This window comes from Thermobia domestica, chromosome 11 (genome assembly GCF_964235325.1).
Source record: "Thermobia domestica chromosome 11, izTheDome1.hap1.1, whole genome shotgun sequence".
NCBI classification, from domain to species: domain Eukaryota; kingdom Metazoa; phylum Arthropoda; class Insecta; order Zygentoma; family Lepismatidae; genus Thermobia; species Thermobia domestica.
This window is the reverse complement of record NC_137464.1, coordinates 265,724,864-265,745,600: the sequence shown is the minus strand read 5'-3', so window position 1 is coordinate 265,745,600 and position 20,737 is coordinate 265,724,864. Positions and strand designations below refer to the sequence as shown.

The 20,737-nt window shown below is 35.5% G+C and overlaps 2 protein-coding genes across 3 annotated transcripts in view; both read right to left on the bottom strand.

The window, feature by feature from the left end:
* The window catches only part of Nubp2 (NUBP iron-sulfur cluster assembly factor 2), a 54,047-nt gene extending 34,959 nt beyond the window's left edge, over positions 1–19,088 (bottom strand). Inside the window, exons 1-3 of one of the 2 annotated variants that reach the window (XM_081732283.1) lie at positions 18,971–19,088; positions 2,364–2,476; positions 349–437 (exon numbers count right to left, since the gene is read on the bottom strand). In XM_081732283.1, coding sequence (XP_081588409.1) covers positions 349–437; positions 2,364–2,474 — 200 coding nt within the window. In that variant the 5' untranslated portion in view covers positions 2,475–2,476; positions 18,971–19,088. Of the gene's footprint in view, positions 1–348; positions 438–2,363; positions 2,477–13,611; positions 14,053–18,970 lie in introns of those variants that run through there. The other variant, XM_081732284.1, reaches the window with a different exon arrangement.
* On the bottom strand, positions 14,159–19,044 carry LOC145665042 (oxysterol-binding protein-related protein 11-like). Its single transcript, XM_081732282.1, has one exon. It carries the CDS (start codon positions 18,655–18,657, stop codon positions 16,744–16,746), a length of 1,914 nt encoding a protein of 637 aa, XP_081588408.1. The 5' UTR covers positions 18,658–19,044; the 3' UTR covers positions 14,159–16,743.
* Positions 19,089–20,737: the final 1,649 nt, after the last annotated feature.

The window sequence follows — 20,737 nt, the reverse complement described above, 5'->3', positions numbered from 1 at the left end:
TTGTTGATGTAACAGCAATGAAACCGTCCCTATGTCTATCTAGATTTCCCTTATCGATATTTAGTTTTGTCCTAATGCAATATGCTACAAACATATATTTCTTTCAATATTTGAGGCACGATAAAGAACTTTCATAACTCACATCAAGTGTCTGGTTACTTCAAAATGTTCTGATAACCCTGAAATAGCTTCTTTGCCCTCTAGGAAGAGAAATTGACTGAGATGCTATGCTATAATGTGTTTCATACACTCAATAAGTAATTAAAACGGTAAAGATTTATGTGGGACATGGGTACTTGAAACACTACACGCCTACATTTTGGTATCTTGTATACCATTTGTACTTACCCCTCGGAACACTGATGGACATCCTTCCCCTCCAACTGTAACAGATACGGTACACTTGGTCCACATAAATCCACATCCAGAAGACCAACCTGTAATATAAATGATCAGAATCTCATCGTTGTATTTATTGTATAATATCTATACACAAACAGAAGTTTTAGATTTCTGTTCTTACTTTCAATAAATTCATACATGCCAATGCTCACATTAGCAATAAATGGATGGAAATTCAAGTGTTCTCACACTGGAAAGTCGATCGATTTCGCATAGTAAAATGTTTTAACTATATAGAATTTAAATTATTTTCCTACTATTCTATTTATGAATAAAATTAATGAAATTTCGGTGAAATACGTCGACGCATTCTTCCGAGTCTATAGTTCGCAATGGATCAGAGCTTGATAAATCTTGAGGTTAATTACGAGAACGAAAAGCTATAAAACCCAAGATAAATATCTCATTCTAAATGTTGATTAACGATTACGTTTCTACTCTCTTTTCTTTTTTATTTTATTATCTTGATTACTTAATGGCGAATTTTAAACATGTTCAGTTAGCAAATTGAAGGTATTTATCTTACAAATAAGTTCTTGGCTTTTAGGTCCAACTATTTTGTCATTGAGACTAAAGGAAATGATGAGAAATGAATGATGACAACAGAACAATCCGTAATTTAATGTGCTTAGGGCAGATTCTAAATCTCGGAGGAAGTGGGTGTGAAGAGCGAGCGAGCAAGGGAAGAGCAAGCTAATGACAGAAATAAACTACATTCGTAATTACAATTATAAATATTGTGACGAAGAGGAGTTAAATTAAATACTATGTGCAAAACAAATATTGAGTAAGAACTGTGGTTCTATTAAGAATAAAACTTGGTATAAAATAATACTTCTGGAAAAAAAAATATAAATTGACCAGAATTATTATTGAAGATTTGAGAATTCAACGGTGCATCTAAAATTGCAAAAGGGGTCAGACCAACAAGCAGCACGGAGGGAAGCGTGAAGCATACAGGGTCTACAATGGAGGCGCCTGGTAAACATGCCTGGGGACTACAGAAGGTTGTTCATTGTATATCCTACCATTTTCAATACGGTACTGTCACCTGGCATATTATGCTGGTACTATGGGTTTGTTGGCGGGAGCAGTGTTATGTCTGATCTTGTACGTGCCTGAGTGTTGGTAGTGAGTGTTATCAGATAGCATCGAAAATCAACCGGTATTGGGAGGGTTATGTAATGGTCCTTTTCTATGCTAAGTTTTCGTTCGTACGCATTATGAAACAAGTGTCGGGAGAATGGCTTAACACTCGGGGTGACCGACTGCGAAAGCTATTGTGGCCCGTTATAGCATTATAAAAAGCTGTGTGTTGTGTTTTAGCATTATGAAAAGCTTGAATTATTCAATGACACCTTGGTTCTTCAATAAGCATTTTATAAATTCTGAAATTACTGTGTTTTTAATCTTTTGTTTCTCTAATATGCACTCTAACTCTAGTTCATATATTCCTTTTTCCATACTATGTAATTTTCCGTACATCGAGAAATAGCCGTGTAATTCCAAACTCATATTCTTTCGTTAAAATAAATAAATAAATAAAATCGTAATCTGTGAGTTCAAACAAACAGCAGGAAGATTTTTTTTTTTTTTTTTAAAGAAATAGAAGCAGTATGGTAGCGTTCTTTCTGCCTATTTTTCATAATTACAGTTGAATTAGACTCCAAAGGGTCCTAAAGAAATATTTTCCTTCTAACGAGGCTCAAGAAGTGTTATATCAGTATCAGGCATCAAATGTTAGAAATGTGTATTTGACCACTCGATCAAGCCTATATTACAGACATGAGTTTGACGCATTTGTGAATGTCGTACTAAACACGGTATAAAATCACTCCCTTTATAAGGAATTAATTGATCCCACTAAATATCTGACCCAACAGATGAGGTATGGGAGAAACTAATGCTGTTACAACAAAGTTCAACTGTGTATTAAGTCAACATAAAAATATTTAACTTACCTTGAACCCTGCTTGTCTGAAAGCCAATGCTAGCTGAGTGCTGACAGTGGACTTCCCGACTCCTCCTTTCCCAGACAATACAAGAATAACATGCTTTACGCCCGCTAACATGGCTGCAATGAACAATTTAAAGAATTAAAGAATACACTTCACAATTTACTAAATCAGTAATTAAAAATGAACGTCATTACAATCAAGAATATAGCATGAAATGGTCACTGATAGGGTTCGAAACAAAGCATTAAACAAATCATCGCAACTATTCATTAATATAGACCAGGGTTGGCTGGTTTAAACCAGCTGTAAAAACCTGGCTTAAACCAAAACAAGAAAAATGTTCGTAAAACTGTAAGTGTTCGTAAATCTTGATGAACACATTTGTGCGTTATCACATTTACTCCCGTATATTATTCGTATTATATTCAGACCTAAATTCACCATTCCTTACTCAGAGATTCTACTAAGAAAGCAACAATGTTTCTTGTGTGATTTTTTATAGTTTGTTATTATGGTTATGCAATTGCAATCAAAGAAAAAATCTAAATACTGTTTCGTTTTATTAATGTTTACTATTGATAAAATAGATCGAAATGCGGTACGTTTTTTTTTTGGGGGGGGGGAAGGCGGGTCATACAAGAGAGGCATTTATTGAAATCAGAATTATCCTTGGTATCTATTTATGTATAAATGGGTCAGAGCCAAAGCGGACTCAAATAATTCGTATCTTTATTCACTTTTCTTACTGATATGCAAATTAAGTCGTTGTATTCCTTTAACTAGGACTAATAAAAGTCGTAGTGAACTAACTTGGACTAAATTAGTTCTTCTGTACTCTGCAATATTTTGAAACTGTCCATATGTAATGGTTTCACTTGTGCAGCTGTTTATCTTTTTGTCGTTCTGAAATGACTCTTGACAATTACATTAACAAGTATGTAAAGATCAGTACAATGTATATTTATCAAGAGTCCTTCGTGAGTGAGTCGGCAGACGTATCGCATTTGTGGCCAATTAATCCCGGTTTCGAGTTCAAATGGAGGACAGTTCCTCTAGGACGTAAGCCGAGAAGCGGTTTGGATTCCGCTTCAAGCTTATGTGACCCCTTTCAGCATAACCCGGTTGTTGCATAATAACACCAAGACGAAACAAACTTATTTCTGTCCATATGTGATATAAATACATAGAGCAAATTATTAAAAAAAAAAAAAAAAAGTTTAAACACACACACAAAACAGGCTTAAACCAAAAAAAAATTTTTTTTTTTTTTTGTTTTTAATAAAAACCATGGTTTTTGCCAATCCTGATATAGACACTAAATTGTCCAAGCAGGGCAAGTTTTACGGTACAATGTAAGCCATTTGAATGGCTGATCAGTAACTTCCAGAGTAAAATGTATGCGTGGTCAGAGCAAAAACCGGGAAGACTGATAAATTGAGGAAGTAACCGATTCCTATATAGGTCCGAATATAACAATATACACAGAGTAAAAAGTGAACAACTGGACTAAGATTCAAACCTGGGTCTCAAGTTTATCGTTCCGATGTGGTAACTACTATGTTACGGAATTCACTCCCTGAATAGCCATATATTCTTCCACTGTTATGCTGAATTACTAACATGGAACACCTTATATTTATAGTGGTATTTCCCAAACAGTTCACAATCGATAGAGAGGTCGAAAAAAGTGAGAAATCCAAACTTTTACGTGCTGACACGCGAAGAGATTTTCTGTATGTTATAATTTGTACCTTGTGCAATTTAATTCAACTTTCCTTCGCGCTAAGTTGGTAGCATAACCATTTTGAAGATATTTTTGTGTAAATGTATATTTTGCATTGCTGTCTTCCTATGATTACTCATTCTTCTTTCCTCTCGATCTCTTGTGTTTCTGCGCGTCAGCGCGTAAAAATATGGGTTTCTCACTTTTCTCACTTCTCTATCGATTGTGAACAGTTTGATTGGGAAATCCCATTCTCAATATAACATATTCCCTTGTCGGACCACATGGGACTGTACTGCAATTCCTTCTGTGCTAGGGTCTACATTACAGAACACCTATGACAGCTGAATTATATTCAATCGGACATAGGGCCGTGGTGGCTCAGTGGTAGAGCGTTCATCTCCAGTGTGTGGGGTCCTGGTTCGATCCCAGCTTGCACCAAGTGGATTTTGTGGTGTACACACTTTGTGTGCGTAGGCTTTCTCGCAGTTCTCCTGTTTGCTTCCCCTTCCTTCATTCCACCATTTTGATTCATTTCTCATCATCGTCTCCTTAAGCCTACATGACATAATCGTGGGACGTAAAATTCAAAGATTTCAATCAGTTATATTGAGCAGTTATGTAACACAGATCCTGTGGTACAGTCAATGTAGTCTGAGGAACTAAAGTGCAAGAATGTATTGCAGTTCAGAGAGCAGACTGGGTACCGTACTGGTCAACGAATCGGCACGGTAAGCTAATCTTGGGTTCAATCCTTAGTTTAGTCGTTATTTCACTCTTTGAATTCACAACTACAGAGCGAATGGTGTACAAACAAAACGGTGTTTCCACCGTTATTTACAACATCGGAAATACTTTGATCGGTTCCAATCACCACTATTTGTGGTTAGACTTTGCTACTTCGTAATCGAAGCAGCATCCCTTCTCTTTAATGGATCAAACATGAAACATCTGTAACTATTAGAAATCAGAAACATTCAATCTAACGAAGAAGTACACATAATTAAGGCTACACCAAACGAATATATATATATATATATATATATATATATATATATATATATAATTCATCCACGACGCACTGCATTGGAAAGTTGTAATGTAGTCAGTTTTAAAATGTCAGTTTGATGGATTTTTTCTCCTTCTGAGATATATACAAGAAATGTCAATATTTTTAATACTTATGTATTGTGTACGCTGGGAATTCTAGTCGCATTACAGGGTGGCGACAAAAATCACGGGAAAGAATTCCCTGACTTTTCTCGGTTTTCCAGAATATTTTCTGACATTTCCTGATATGTAATTAGCAGGGGCGGATCCAGGGGGGGGGGGGGCGATCCCTCCCAGAAGACGAAACTTTCTTATTTTAGATAAATATAAATAAAACCCATCCCAAGGTTTGGAGCCCTTAAAAGTAGCAGTATGACAACCCACCGCGCCCCAGAAGTCGGTCCTGGATCCGCCCCTGATAATTAGTTATAAAGACTTTACCATGTTGATGAAACAACAAACACCAAGAAAACATGACAACGATGATATAAAGCAATATATTATTCCTCAATCAACTGGAATAATAACTAATATAAGAACAAATACAATGTATTTTACTATGAAATTACAGAACACTTACCTAATAAAAATTTTTGCACAAAGCAAAAAATTAAAAATTTTCTCTGAAACTTTTGTCACATGATGAAAGTACCGTGTGTATGAAAAGAAACTGTTACCTTGAGACACTCTCATCAAAAAAGGGTGGACGTAGGTACAGTCTTGCCCAAAACATCTTGGTCGCCCACCTTGCTTCAGAAGGCCATATTTCCATCAACCGTTTGAACAAAATTCTAATACTTTGGCTCTTAATAAAGAACTTACATTTAGTTACAGTTTACAACTGTAGGTACAAGTTCAGGGCTCTTGAAAGAGAAGTGGATGGGCAGTTTTTAAAAATAAATAATAATAATAATAATAATAATAATAATAATAATAATAATAATAATAATAATAATAAAAAACTGCGAATTATTTTCGTTTTCGTAGCTTCAACCTCGTTCATAATGACTGCTTTTTCTCTTTCACTCATCGTTGATTTATTGTGTCTGCAAAACGAGTACGAGAATTTCTTGATTTGATTTTCCATGAGAGAAAATCAACCAAATTTTAATCTCTCTTAAACCATTGTAATCTAAAGTAACCAAATTCTTTGCCCAAAAGTTATCCAAATGCTGACTAGTTCTGTAACCCTGATTTATTAATTGTTTAACAATTCGGATTCGAACAACTCTTTGAACTGACAACTTTATCTGCCCTATTGACATTAACAAATTATTTTCAACTAATGCAGCCAAAGAGACTTCATGCGACCCTCCAACATCAGATCCTGAAGAAATATTAAGATTTAAACACGAAAGAGTTATAGTCAATTTATAATTTAAAGGTGACTTCTCTAGAAGTAAGAACAAATTTCTGTAAACACTTTCTGCAATTTCGGCGAAAATTCAGTGTCCAAGACCGTTTTTGATTGACATTTCTTAAAGCAAGTACGTGTAGCAAAACCAACATGAACATTTTTCATACATCAATTCGTATACATGAACTCGAAAGCTTCTGATCTTACAAACTTCTGCATTTTTTTATTATTTATTTCACAGTCGATAAACGTTGTAAAGAAATAGACTAAGGGGAGCGTCAGTTTGAAATTCGGTAATGAAAGGTTCTATTTCTGAAGCAAATTATCTTCTTAACATTTTGACTACAACAGAAGAGACAGACAAATGTCAATGCCTCATGAAGCTATACTACTATTTTCAATACAACACGGAACAAAACTTCACTGAAAAATTTTCTGACCGTCTATGGTGAGTGTATTCGGAATGACGTGCTGAAACATCCTTAAATGTTATGCAGAGCCCTTCAAGTTCAACGATTCTCCAGTCTGTTACCTCAATTGCAGCCTTAAATGCTCCATGAAAAGTATGTAACCCACAGCTTTCTGTATCAAGTATTACACTTGTAACTAGGGGACGTCTTGATATCTGACTTAAAGGTTTGTAGGCATGTAAAGCTTACATTGAGACCATTCACTGAAATTTGAATGATCTTTAAGTTCAAAGGTGAAACTGATTGGATGCTATAGAGTGCCCTAAAAACGCTAATATCAAATGACGCGTTCACAATGGTCCAGAATCGCATATTTAAGTATATCTGCTTCTTTTGAGAAATTTGAGTTTTATCAAAACACACAACATAGTAATTACTCCTTGGATAACTGAATTAGCTCACTTCAAAACTATAGTAATAACCCATAAACTAAAGTGTATGCTATTTTGTCACATTCAAGCTGCATTTTCCCGGCAGCTTCCCTGTCTCGGAGCACAAATTTGAATACTTCGACATTTTTTTGAAGCAGTGTGCATTGATGTATGCCATTAAACTTTGAATACACCACAATTATTCTGTTTTTATAATGCTGTCTTTTACTAACAGTCCCCGTAAACTACTTTGTTACGTCCAGAAATCATATCCACTTGAGCATTCAAGATTACCAGAAGCCATTAAGTTCTTTACAGATGAGGTACAAACAGGTTCATTCCAATCAGAAGGTATTGACTTATCTTGGAAAAAAGAAAAAAGTTTTACATTCCATGGTTATGCCGGCTAGGCTAAAGGAGACGGTGCAGATGAGAAATGAATGCAGTGATGGAATGAATAATGAATAAAGTGGGAGGAAACGGGAGAACTACGAGAAAACCCATAAACACAGAGTTTGTCCACCACAAAGCCCACTTGGCGCGAGCTGGGATCGAACCAGGAACCCCCCTTAACAGAATTGAACGCCATACCACTGGGCCATCATGCCCAATTGACTCATCTTCTTGATTCACAAAAGTATTAGCTCCTCAACTTTTCCTTATGCTGAGATGGAAACGGCCACTTCCGTATGTTTTCTATCTTTCATGTGATTTATGTTATTCAGATAAGCAGAAAATCTGTCGCCTAGTACTTCTCGAATTCACGATAAAAAATTATTTAACGGCCAGGAAAGGTTGAACGTGGTTTTGGAATACTTGGAAACTGATACGCTTCTTATCTGCACAGGAACATCGGATACAACGAACACCATAACTGCAACACGTCTTCACTTTCGATCTTGAGTACTGACCCAATGCATACTTAAGTTCAAATTCAAGGTCTTTTCATTTGTGTCATAAGCTACCTCCTTTCAATGCAGGCCAGGAAACTCCAATAAAATCGAAAATATTGGGAACGAAAAAGCAAAAAGTTTGGAATTACGAATGCGTCTAAAATGAAGCTACCATTCCATCGTTGATTCAACTGCATTATGTGGAGCTTCACGATTATGATATTTTATTGCAAAGCGAAAATCAAAAGATGATGCATATAGCTGCAGAACATAAGTTTACTTATTACACATTGTTGGTGAAAATAATAATAATAATAATGTTTCTAAGTGTGAATTTGCCAAATAAAAGACAAAGTACTTGATATCATCTAATATCGTCTTAAAATTTTCAAAATTTAATTTTTAGCAAATCGAAATTCCCTGACTCTTGGCAGAATTTTCTGACATTTCCCGGTTTTCCAAGTTTGTCACCACTTTGGATTATTACATTTCTAGCATGATTTTGGCAACCAATCCTCTCGTTTCGAAAGTCAGATACTAATAAAAAGCTTCACAAATATTTTTACATGTTATTTGACTGTCTTTTGTTTACAGAAAACATAAAAATCAACAATAACTCTTTAAAATGTTGGTGATTACTAAACATCTTAACCTACGTTTGCTGATACATTCTATATACTATACATTAGATAAATTAAGTATAACTTATTTATCTTGGACAGGGTTCCCACAAAATAGTTAAGATCGATTTTCCTGACACAAATTCTTGAATATAAATGGGAAGATATGGGTAAGTTCTATCATACACTTTTTTAACGGCCTTATCTTTCCCCATGCCTGTCCGACATACTCCTTTAATTACCATTTACATATTTGTTATGTTCAATATGAGTAATTGTTATTTACACAAAATTTATCATGTAAGTATATAATAATATATGTACGATACAGTACCACATACCTTGACATTACAAATTACACTTTTTTTTTTTTGCTTGAAAAAACAATGAAAAGTAATATAACATGCAGTTAAGAATATATCGATAACTCTCCCGCAGACCTATTACTGTCAATCCTAAAATGAAATGACATGAAATCTTTAAGTTTTACGTTCCACGGTTATGCTATCTAGGCTAAAGGAGACGGTGATGATGAGAAATGAATGAAATGGTTAAATGAAGGAAGTGGGAGGAAACAGGAGAACCCCGAGAAAACCCACGCACACGGTGTTTTTCCACCACAAAGTTCACCTGGCACGAGCTCGGACCAAAACCAAGGACCCCATGAACCAGAGGTGAACACTACCACTGAGCCACCGTGGCCCTTTATCAGTCTAATATTGCCAGCTCTGAGATATGTTAATCCTCACATTTACATTTTTTTTTCAACAGAATTTGGTTTTGCTTTCAGTTCTTGAATTTGTTCTACGAGAGTGTCCTGTTGTTGTCTGTAACATAATTTCATTTATTTCTTCTTTGTTTCTAATTACTTAACTTCACCACTTAGTTTTCTTTTTCACATTTAATTTTACTTTCCTCTTCACTTTTGATTCGTTTCTGTTTAAGGTATTCATTACAGTGTCTCTGAGATGAACGAACTGAGAGAAGCATTCTTCTATCAACAGGAACAGATTCTAAACCTTCCTAGTTCATAATTGCATCATGCACTCACTTCTGTGCTACCAGAGAATCTTCGATTTGGTTTTCTACAATAAGTGTCTTATTGACTAAGAACCCGCCCTCCACTGAGACATTGCCGTGGGATGAAAAACATTTTTACAACATTCCACAAATCAGAATATTCTTGTTTCTTGGACATTACCTTTACGAAGAAGCCATCTAACCAGATGCTGCCCATCTTCTCTTTGTATTCTCTGAAGTCGAGACCCCTGGATTTCAGTACAGAAAGACATGAATTGATACTTTGCTTTCTCAGCTACAGAATCAGATATTCTGTTATGCTCATGCAGAGTTTGCAGAATGCACTTCATCCTAGTCTGAGCAAGTTCTGGATTGTTCTTCTGTAGCCTGGGGTCCAAAGCTGACAGAGCATGTATGAGTTTGTACTTGAGAGGGCTCCTTTCCACAATCATCTTGATTGTGCCCAGGAAAGAGTTTCGATAATCAAGCCTGGAAGCTAGTTTGTCTTTATTTGATACTTTCAGTTCTTTCAGTATTTTTCTGTCTTAAAACCGACGTCCACGTAGATCACAAGTCATACTTCGATTTCTGCTTTTATATGATCAATTATACCCCTCTCTGTCTCACACACTTACACACAGTACTCCACTCTCTCAGCACGAAATAGAAACACTGTGTCACTGTCAACATGGGAATGCTGTAACATTGTGGTCTCTTTATATGTCAACCTGTACAACTGATAGAGAGGAAACTATGTTAGGTTGAAGAAAGAAAAAAAAAATGTTACACTAACGCATTTACGTTCCCCCATTTTCCATGACATTTTACGCAAAATGCATGAATACCCTGACATGTTTTCATTTTCCTGACATTCCGCGATTTTCCAGAATGTGGAAACCCTGTTGGATCTCAAGTTAGATGATGGACTTACACAGTTTCAGTGTTCCGCCATCTTCTTCAGTAACTTCTTAAAATTACTAAACTGGACCCGTTGTTAAAATTCCTTCTTACGAAACTATTCTAGAGGAATTATGCAACACTAATCCTTTGAAATCTTAGAAAACATCTATTTTCTTATTGGAAACTCATTGGTTTATTAGAGTTTAGCCTCTCTTTCAGCTGCGAGGATATAAAAACGTGAAACCACAGCTTAACGTGGGATCCGAACATGAGCTCCCATGGGAATCGAACGCAAGTTTCGCACGCCAAAGATGCGTTTGATAACCAACGTACCAACTCTATTGGAAACTCGTGTCTTGTACTTTTAATAATGATTATTGCTAAATTTTATTCTTAAATTTTCCTACAGAAAGATACACAATCTTAAGTGTTAATCTTACTTTATAAATCCTACTTTATTTCAAGTTATTTGGTTGAAGTGTAGTAAGTGATCAAAGGTTTTCTGCAATTTCGTTTATTCTTCATTCACAGGAAGATTTAAAAACAAAATTAACAATAATTTTTATTAACAGTACAACACACGCGTTTTAAATTAAAAAAAAAAAAAAAGTTTCCAAATATTTCTGAGGATTAATGTTGCACAATTCCTGCACTGGGAGGATGAATCTAACAATGGGTCCAGTTCAGCAATTTTGAGAAGTTATTGAAGAAGGCGAGAGAACACACACAAACTATATAAGTACATTATTAAATTACAATACAAGTTCAGACAATTTAAGGCCACGCTCAGGAATTCTATTATTCTACTTACATATTTGTGTAATTCCTGAATATTTCTTGCACTTACAAGATGTCCATTCTCCCCTGCAGTCTTGATCATGAAGGAGGCCGCAGTGGCTCAGTGGTAGAGCGTTCACATCTGGTTTGTGGAGTCCGGGGTTTGATTCCCGCTTACGCCAAGTGAACTTTGTGGTGGACAAACACCGTGTGCGTGAGTTTACTCGGGTTTCTCCCGTTTCCTTCCACTTTCTTAATTCTACCATTTCATTCCTCATCACATCACAATCTCCTTTAGCCTGGCCGGCATAATCGTGGGAGGTACAACTTAAAGATTTCATTTCATTTCATTTGATCATGAAGAATAACAGGAAGAAGAAAAATAAAGATATCAGGGGAAAAATAATAAATGGAACCGATTTTCCAAGAGAAGACCGGTGCTACTTGGAAAAATCAACGAACTACCTGACATTGTCAAATTCAATGTCAGATGATAGTGATGGAAGTTAGAATATTACGGCGTCGATTTACACGGTTTTCTGTTCTTTAGTGGAAGGTTACCAGCTTGTGTTGGTACGTATTTTTGTTATGCCAATACTGTGCGAATTTTGTAATTACTGCTGGTCATTAATCACTTAACTATCCCTTGTCTAAATTTAATTTTGAATTCCTTTTTACTTTTAAGTGAATATGAGTCTCTTTAACTCATTTCTGGCTTCCAATAAAATGTTCAAATCTTCTACTCTGTGTTGAGCTTTTTTTGAATGTATCGAAGGACCTGACACCGCTTTTGAATTCCTAATATGCTCCTTGACAAGGATCTTAACAATTTTGTTTGCTTTTGCCTATGTAACTCTTACAGCAACTGCATTTTATTTCATAAATGGCCGATTTTTCATTCGGATCCTTGTAGTAACTCTTAAATTGGCTGATATTTATTTCTCAGTTTTTTTTTTTTGGGGGGGGGAGGGGCTGTATGGAAATTGTATTGTGAACAAACCTTATTCAATGCAGTTGTCAATCCGGAAAAAATAAGCAATCCCATCCATTTTATGTCATTCGTGTCAGCTTCAGGTCTATCGAAACGTAAATCCCTTCTAGTCTGGTTACACTAATGAGACTGGTTATCCGTTCATACCACCTAACTTCAATAAATGGTAAATCTCAAACTGTAAGTCTATTTTCCAGAGAGATAAGTTGAATGGCACGTAAAAAGAAATTCTTCCAAATATTTGCTTTGGTACTTGCAGAATGAGCAGATTTATAATGCATGTACTATGTGACGGCTGTAGGCTTGTGGCGGAATATTATATCTTCTTATATTGAGATCTACGTTAGTTTAGATCTTCTATTTTCCCCAGATTGACAACTGGATTGAATTGAATAAGATCTAATGCAGTACGATTTTCGTGCAGCCTTGAAACTCCTCAAATCCTTAGAAAAGAACATTACCTAATTTAAGAGTTATTACAAGGATTCCAATGAAAAATCACGCATTTATGAAATAAAACGTTATTCCATATTATTGTGTTGCATGTCTCCACATCCCAACCTTATTACTTCAAAGTTGCCTTCTTTATCGAAAATAATTACTTTATTTCTCTAGCATTAAAGAACTTTTCCGTAATTTCTGACAAAATAAAACTCCCTGATTTTCCAGGTCTGTGGAAACCCTGTATAAGCAACTATAATTAAAAACTAATGCCATACTATTGAATTAGGGCCCTAATTTCAAAACCCGCTAATTCCTCTACAACTTGTATATAAAACAACAAGTGTTATAACTAAACTCAACTGATAATTAAATATATCAAAGGAGGTTCCAATATTTAGCTGTTACTGCAAACTTTGATTTTAGACACTGTTCAATTTTGAAAATTCAATGTGGAAATAGCGAAATTTTGGAATTGGGCCCTATCATTTTGTTATTTTCTTATATTTTAGCTAACGTTACGAGATAAGCTCTAGTACTGTCATTATACCATCATCCTTTTCAACGACATGGACATAGCGGGTTTCGAAATTAGGGTACCCCCAGCTGTAACTGACAAGAAAACGCTTTACAAATACCTTTTTTGGAAGAGTCCTCAAACAATAATGGTCACTTATCAGACGTAGAAACCAAAACCACTATGGGAAATCTTCTGTCCTTGTCTATAGGATGAAACACAAGTCAAGCCAGCCAGAATATTTAATTTATTAACCTTTTAGGGAGCAACCAATCGCCAATAAATATGCAAAAACAGAATGGTTTCTCCCAGAAGTACTAAAAACGCAATTGCCGTCCGATAATGTAGACATAATCATAATTAACAAAATTGACGTAATGAATAATTATGGATTTCATATCATAAAAGATATGCATTGTATGCTTATCTAACAGCAAACTTTACATAAGTTAACAATAACATTAAAAAAGTATAGCTGTAAACAGAGCTCGAAAAATACTGGTCGCCATGTCGCCTGAAAATATGAGTTTGGCACCTAGCTAATTTAAGGCCAAATATTTACGTAAATTATTTATCACGTATGTATACGGTGATTGGTTTTCAGACCTGGCGCCTAACTCAGAGGAAAATTTTTCGAGCACTGGTTGTAATAAAAAGTGGAACAAAAATATTGCTGACAATATTACATATATTCCATTACGTATTTTTAACTGAGCACAAAATATTTCATTCAAATGCATTTACACAGAATTCCAAGGACACGTGTCTAACTTAACAATCAACATTTCATACTCAAAATCCATGCAGGGAATTGTTAACAATTTCTCAGAATTTAACATCACAAATAAATGCACATTTGTCAGGATGTTTAGATACAAAAACTCTACATCAGAAAGTACAAGATTTATAAAAGGCGAAACACAGGAATTCCTTCCTATATAAACAGTAATGCCTTTTCGTCTTTATCTGCATTTATTATAAAACATGTCTGTAACAAAAATATTGTAATTTAACAGTATGATTTTTTTTTTTTTTTTTTCGATTTTAGCAATTATTTTAGTTTTTAATGTTTAAATTCTAGATCTCTGCATATGGCTCTCTATACGATGAAATTCAATATTTATGAAAATTCTTGTGTGATTAGACAGGTATCATGTGATGTAAAACGAAATAATTCTCGTTCGCCCGCATATCAAACACTATATATATCAACTGTATAAATCATTTGTAATTCTGAAACTACAACTAGAACCTAAGTTCTCCTCAGAATATATATGTATTGTGTAACTTGCTTTATTTTTACGTACAATAGAAAATGTATGCAAAGTCTACATTATAAAATATAAAACGTAATCCCACTGGGTGTACAAACATATTTGTAAAGGAAAATCTGAATTGGCTAAGCCTTAGCTGCTTTGCTCCGAAACATTAAAAGGATAAATAGTTTTGAAGTAATGATGAAGTATTGTAACAAATATAAAAATATATTTTGAATTAGTTATCTTAATATTACTGTTGTTTTCATAACATACACACACAAAAATAGAAGTTCTATCTTCTCAAGAAAGAAAGAAAACGAAAATATTCTACTTTTTTCTAATTTGGTCTGTACTTAAGAGGATATTTTAGTTAGAATATTGCTCTGTAAAAATAAAAAGGGTGTGTTGATTTGAGGCAAAGCCACACCTTCTTACTACGGAATCAGCAGAATCTCCGTTCGTATTCTGGTGTCTATACATGGTATCTTACTATTTCCCAAAACATTACAAATAAAGACAATGACAGTTAAACTATGTCACACAAGGTAAGAATGAACATTATTATACTGTAAGTTATACTTTTTGGTTTTGGGATTTGATTCCGTCTACCTTAACTTCCCATCAAAAATAATCAAAATTTGAAGTCTGACGATGATAGCCCTATTTTCAGTGTATGCACTCAAAGGAGCCAATCCTTCTCTCTCTCTCTTTCTTTTTAACATACGCTGCTTTCAACAGAATTTTTTTTTTTTTTTTTTTTTTTACGCCTGCTTGCTTTTTCAGATAATATATATATATGGCTATTTTATTATCAATAATGGTTGAAATCCTGCTGCAACTATTCAAATTAACCTGGAAAATGAACGTAACTTTTGCTCTTGCTGTACAACTGGAAATCAAATAGAAGTTGGGTAAAGATGAGCCTTTTTCTACCTACAACAGTCATAAAAAGAATTTAAAAAAGACCATAAAAGCCAGTATACGAGCAGCAGTCAAAAAATTCCCGGAATGTTTTAGTTTTGGCATTTGTGATGTCATCACAGTGAATCTTATCCAGTACAATCCTTAGGGTGCCTAGTTATGAATATGACAAGTGTAAACAGGTCATTACAGTCAGTTTACGAGTAGTGTAGCTAAACAGAGGATTGTTTGTCGCGTTTCAAACAATGCACAAACATCAAATTCATGTGCAAATTGGGGACATTTGCTTCATTTATCATAGCCTTAAAAAGTCAGTTTACGGTGTCAGTGCTTTAAGGAAACCAGCACCGATACCCGTTTCGCCACCGTAGAAGACATGAAAGTCAACACGACGGCTGAATTTCGGAAGAGGACTTTTGTCGGTGTTTTCAGCAATTGAAGGAGGGAGTATGTATGTTCCGAAGGTGCCTACTTTGAGGACGATTAAGTAAAAGTGATTTTTTTCATTGTGGTAATAAAGAACCATAATAAAGTTCTGGGGACTTTTTGAATATCCCTCGTATAGTGTGAATGTGAAGTCAGAGCGTTACATCTATGTAAGATGCTTTGTTCCTGGGGTTCTTTATGTGATGTCTTAAAATATTTTTAATATGCATTATAATGCTTGAACTTCAAATTCATCTGATATACTGGCTTTTATGGACACTTCTACTTTTTGTGACTATCATAAAAAGCGCCGACCTTTACCCACCCCTTATACAAATGGTACTGGTAATATAATATCTGTATGTACATTTGTCTAACAAGAAATATACAAAAGACAATCTAACCTATTTGCAATTTCGCTTTACAAGTATTTACAATTCAGATCAACTCTCGTATTACTCCATTTTTTAAATTATTGTTCAGAATTTTTTTTACACATCGTGATTTGTCACTTTGCTGCCACTCTGGCATACAAAACAATAATTTACAACAATAATAATATTAAAAGAGAAATCCCAAAGGCCTGAATGCTTATGTAAATACGATTTTATATATAAACACAATTTATACTATTATATAACGGTGACCTATTTTAATATTATTTCATTGTAAACCCACGAGTCATCTTTTTGGCGGAAGTAGACGGTGGGGAATGGCTTTTCGCTGTCTCGTCTCTCCTTCTCTTCCACCCGTTGGCGATCTTCCAACACCTTCTTGTGATAGGCTGCAGTGGACACGTCACCATCCTTCAACGCTTGACTCACAGAGCGCCACAGCTTCCGCGACTCATAGTCTGTCTGCTCCTCCAAACGACGAACGCGCTTCCTGAACAACGGCAATTTAGACACTTCAACATACTTGGTGTCACCTCGAGCATATGTGAATTCAAAATGGCTGTTCCACTCGCCTTGCACTTTACAAACATTAACTCCTTCAGCGTTCTTCACTTCGCCAGTTACTCTGTGCAGCTTTCCCTCGTAGAAGGGTTTTGTGTGGAAAATGATATTCGAGGAATACCCCGTTTTAGAACACGTGATGGTCACTTTCCCTCCAAGTTCCACCCATGGTGTGGAAAGAATTGATCTCGCAAAAGCAGATGGTAACGTCAAGTCATACCTTTCGCCGTATTTGCCAACGAAGAGATTCACTTCTCCGATCATATTAACACCTATTGACATCCCCATAAACTTTGATTTAGTCCAAATGGACCCATTCAACCACAATTTCTTCGTTGGGCACTCCACGTAAAATGCAGAAATTGGCGGATGGTGAGATACTTGCTCAGCTATGTAGCGAATAAGTGTGGGTTCACTTGTAGGGTTAGGAACTTTCCACGAACAATGGAATGTTTCTCCAATAATTGGATTATATGGTTTCTTGGCCAACGAACCTTTTCTTCCAACATGAAATGAAGTTAAATACCATTCAACAACCGCCAACATCCTTTCCTCGGGGGTACTCTTGTCCGGAATGTTTAAGAAATAATCTGGATGTCCTAAGAAATCGGCAAACATTTCTAACAAAGACCTCCGTTCTAATATAAAGGTCGGCAGTGACACTTTTGTCAAGTCCATTCCTAATTTTAGTTGAGACAGCAAATGTAGAATCATTGGTTTGTGCTCTTCGACGGCACCTAATTCGTTCCCCTTCTCAGTATCAGACTCTTCATCTGTAACTTCATCATTAGGATTTAATTTAATCGCCTTCTTTTCTCTAGTTGGTGACATCATATTAGCACCATAGTCATTCCTATTGGGGTAAGAATCTGGGCAGCTTGCTCCCACTTCGCAGAATTGACCATGGGATTTGGGAGCGCCGGAAGCTGGAATGTTACCGCCAGTAACAGGAACGGTACTAGGTGTTGACGGCCCCGTACTGATTTGTTGTTGCTGTAAAATTTCAAAACATTGGCCCAAACATGTAAGCGTAGCTTGAGAAGTAGCTTTTAGCATTAATAGGTTAGAATCAATATTTTTCAGCCCATTTCCCGATGATGGCAACTCCTCTATCGCATTTGCTAAAGCGAGATAATTCACGTCTGCCCTATGAAAATAATCTCTGACGGAACTAAACGCATCCAGGACAGATAGTGTAAAATATTGCTGAGATATTCCGTGCAAGGGGGGTACGGAATGATGTTCACGAGGCGGCAGTGGAGGATTATTTTGTGCAATAGCTTGGGTATGCATTTCTGATACAGCTCGCAAACGAGTAACCCATTCTTGACGTTCACGGGCGTCGGACGCTCGCAGTTTGTACACTTCTCCGGTGGCAGAATTAACTGTAAACGTGTTCGAGTCTTCGTCACTGGGAGAAATGACTGCACTTGCTAAATGTACTGACCCTCTGGGAGTTTGTTTTTTCTCATTCACAGATACGTAATAATCTAGCATCCCTCTTTCAGGATCCAAAATAAACCATCTATATTGCCATCCTTTCATAACGTTAGTGTATTTATACAATTGCCCCTCAAATAATTGACGCATTCGATCGGTTGCCATTTTCGTTTACTTTTAAGCCTCCTAAGAATGTTACTATAACTTAATTATATTTATTATACACACTTAATTTTAATAATACATCACAGAGTATTTTAACGATTGGAACGTTGAAAACCGTAGCTCGCAATATCAGTTTCACAGTAAAGTTCACAACAGGTAAGCCAGTAGGCAAGTTCCTGACTAATATAGACTGAAATGTCAGTTCTTGCTATCGTATATCACTAAAACAAAATTAGAACACATATTCCACAACGCGTTTTATACTAAGAGCATGATAACAACACTTGACAAACTTGATAATTCACATTTTTACCTTGTTTTTCTAAATCTCTCCCGGTCCTGATAGATTACTATGATATAATGAGAACCGGAAACAGGAAACAGTATTGTCATATGATATAAAAAACTACTGGTCCAAAATTCTAAACACGAACTTATTGACCAAAGTAGAGGTTCATTCCATAACGATTTTCAACCAACCAATCAAAATTTGCTAGTTTGTGGTAATCTACATAGCAGTTATACTTATTGTTTTCTATTATTTGCTTTTTCTACGATGAGTTACTGCACACCGAATTTTACTAAGGCTGGTATGGAATGATTTCCATACAAGGGCGCCGATCATGGGGGCCAGGGGGCCCGGACCCCCGGAAAGCTCATGTAGCTCACTGTATTTTTATGAATATATATTTTTCTTGTTATATGTATTTTTTTTTATGAATGCTTCCCCCTCCCTCCAAAGTTACACAGAAATCGGCGCTCTTGTCTCCATAATCAGTAAAAATAAACTCCTTAAATCCTTCATCATACAGCGAGTGTCCAGCCACACAAAAAATATAATTGTCCACTTCTATGTGAGGAAATTTCAAAGTTTATTAATGACGAAAAGCTAATGAGTTTTAAAGAGAGCTACATCACAAAAATTAAATTCCTTAAGCGTCTTCCAGATTGGAGAACAAGAATATTTTAGTATAAAAATTGTAGGGTCAAATCAGTTACCTAACATAAAAAAAAAACGCATTAATAATATAAACTTAACTATTATATTCCTTCCCAAACCGATTATCACAAAACACTTATTTTGCCTTGACGCAAACCAACTTTGGACGAGAGGCCTGTATCTCCCAATGACGAACTAACGCCAGGGATGGTCGCAGGAAAGTTTTAGGGAGCCGGTTGGGTCCACGAAATTTCTTGCGGAACATAATGTTAATTTGAAAATGGCATCATTGAGCTTTAACTATGCAATAATACTGCTTTCAAGAGCTCCAAATTGAATAAAACTTATTTTTTTTAATTTTATTTATTAAATAGAACACAACAGGATAGATCCCAATTACAGTGTTCGGACTATATATAATTCCTACTACAGTAAAAGTATATTCCCAATAATGTGTTGATTACCAATATTTGTTGTTTACTTATTTGGTGTATTGCTTCATTATATCTGTAACATTTCTCTTAAATGTTTGGATGTTGTTTGTACATACATCAATTTTCGGATATAATTTGACTGTGTTATTGTAGACAGCACTGATTCTTACTATCGGTGAGTTAGTCATTATGTCAGTGCGTGACTTAATGATACTAAAAAATTATGATTCATGTTCCGTGCTTTAGTCGACGGAACTGATATATTTAAGCTGGATACAATTTCTGGACAGTCGACTTTCGAATGCAAAATATTATATAAATATAAAAGAGTATTTGCAAGTCTTCTTTGTTCCAACGTTAACATGTTATAGTTTCTAGACAGGGTGGAGGAGCTAAATTTACTTGGGTAGAAACCTATGTCCTTAAATGTTAAAAATCTCAGAAATTTAGCTTGAATTTTTTCGAGCATGAACTTATCTTTACTGGTTTGAGGATCCCAAATTGTACACGCATATTCAAGCTTTGAGCGTATGCACGCATAGTATAATGATTTCAAAGTATTGATATTTTCGAATTCTTTACCTAACCTTATGACTAGGTCTAGATTGCGAAATACCTCGTTGGTAATATGTTCAATATGGACACTGAACTTTAGTTTCGGATCAAAGTACACGCCTAGGTCCTTGACTACATCTTTCCTAAATAG

Coding starts and splice junctions, on each gene's coding strand:
- LOC145665042 (XM_081732282.1), bottom strand. CDS start 18,657: ATGGCAACCGATCGAATGCGTCAATTATTTGAGGGGCAATTGTATAAA.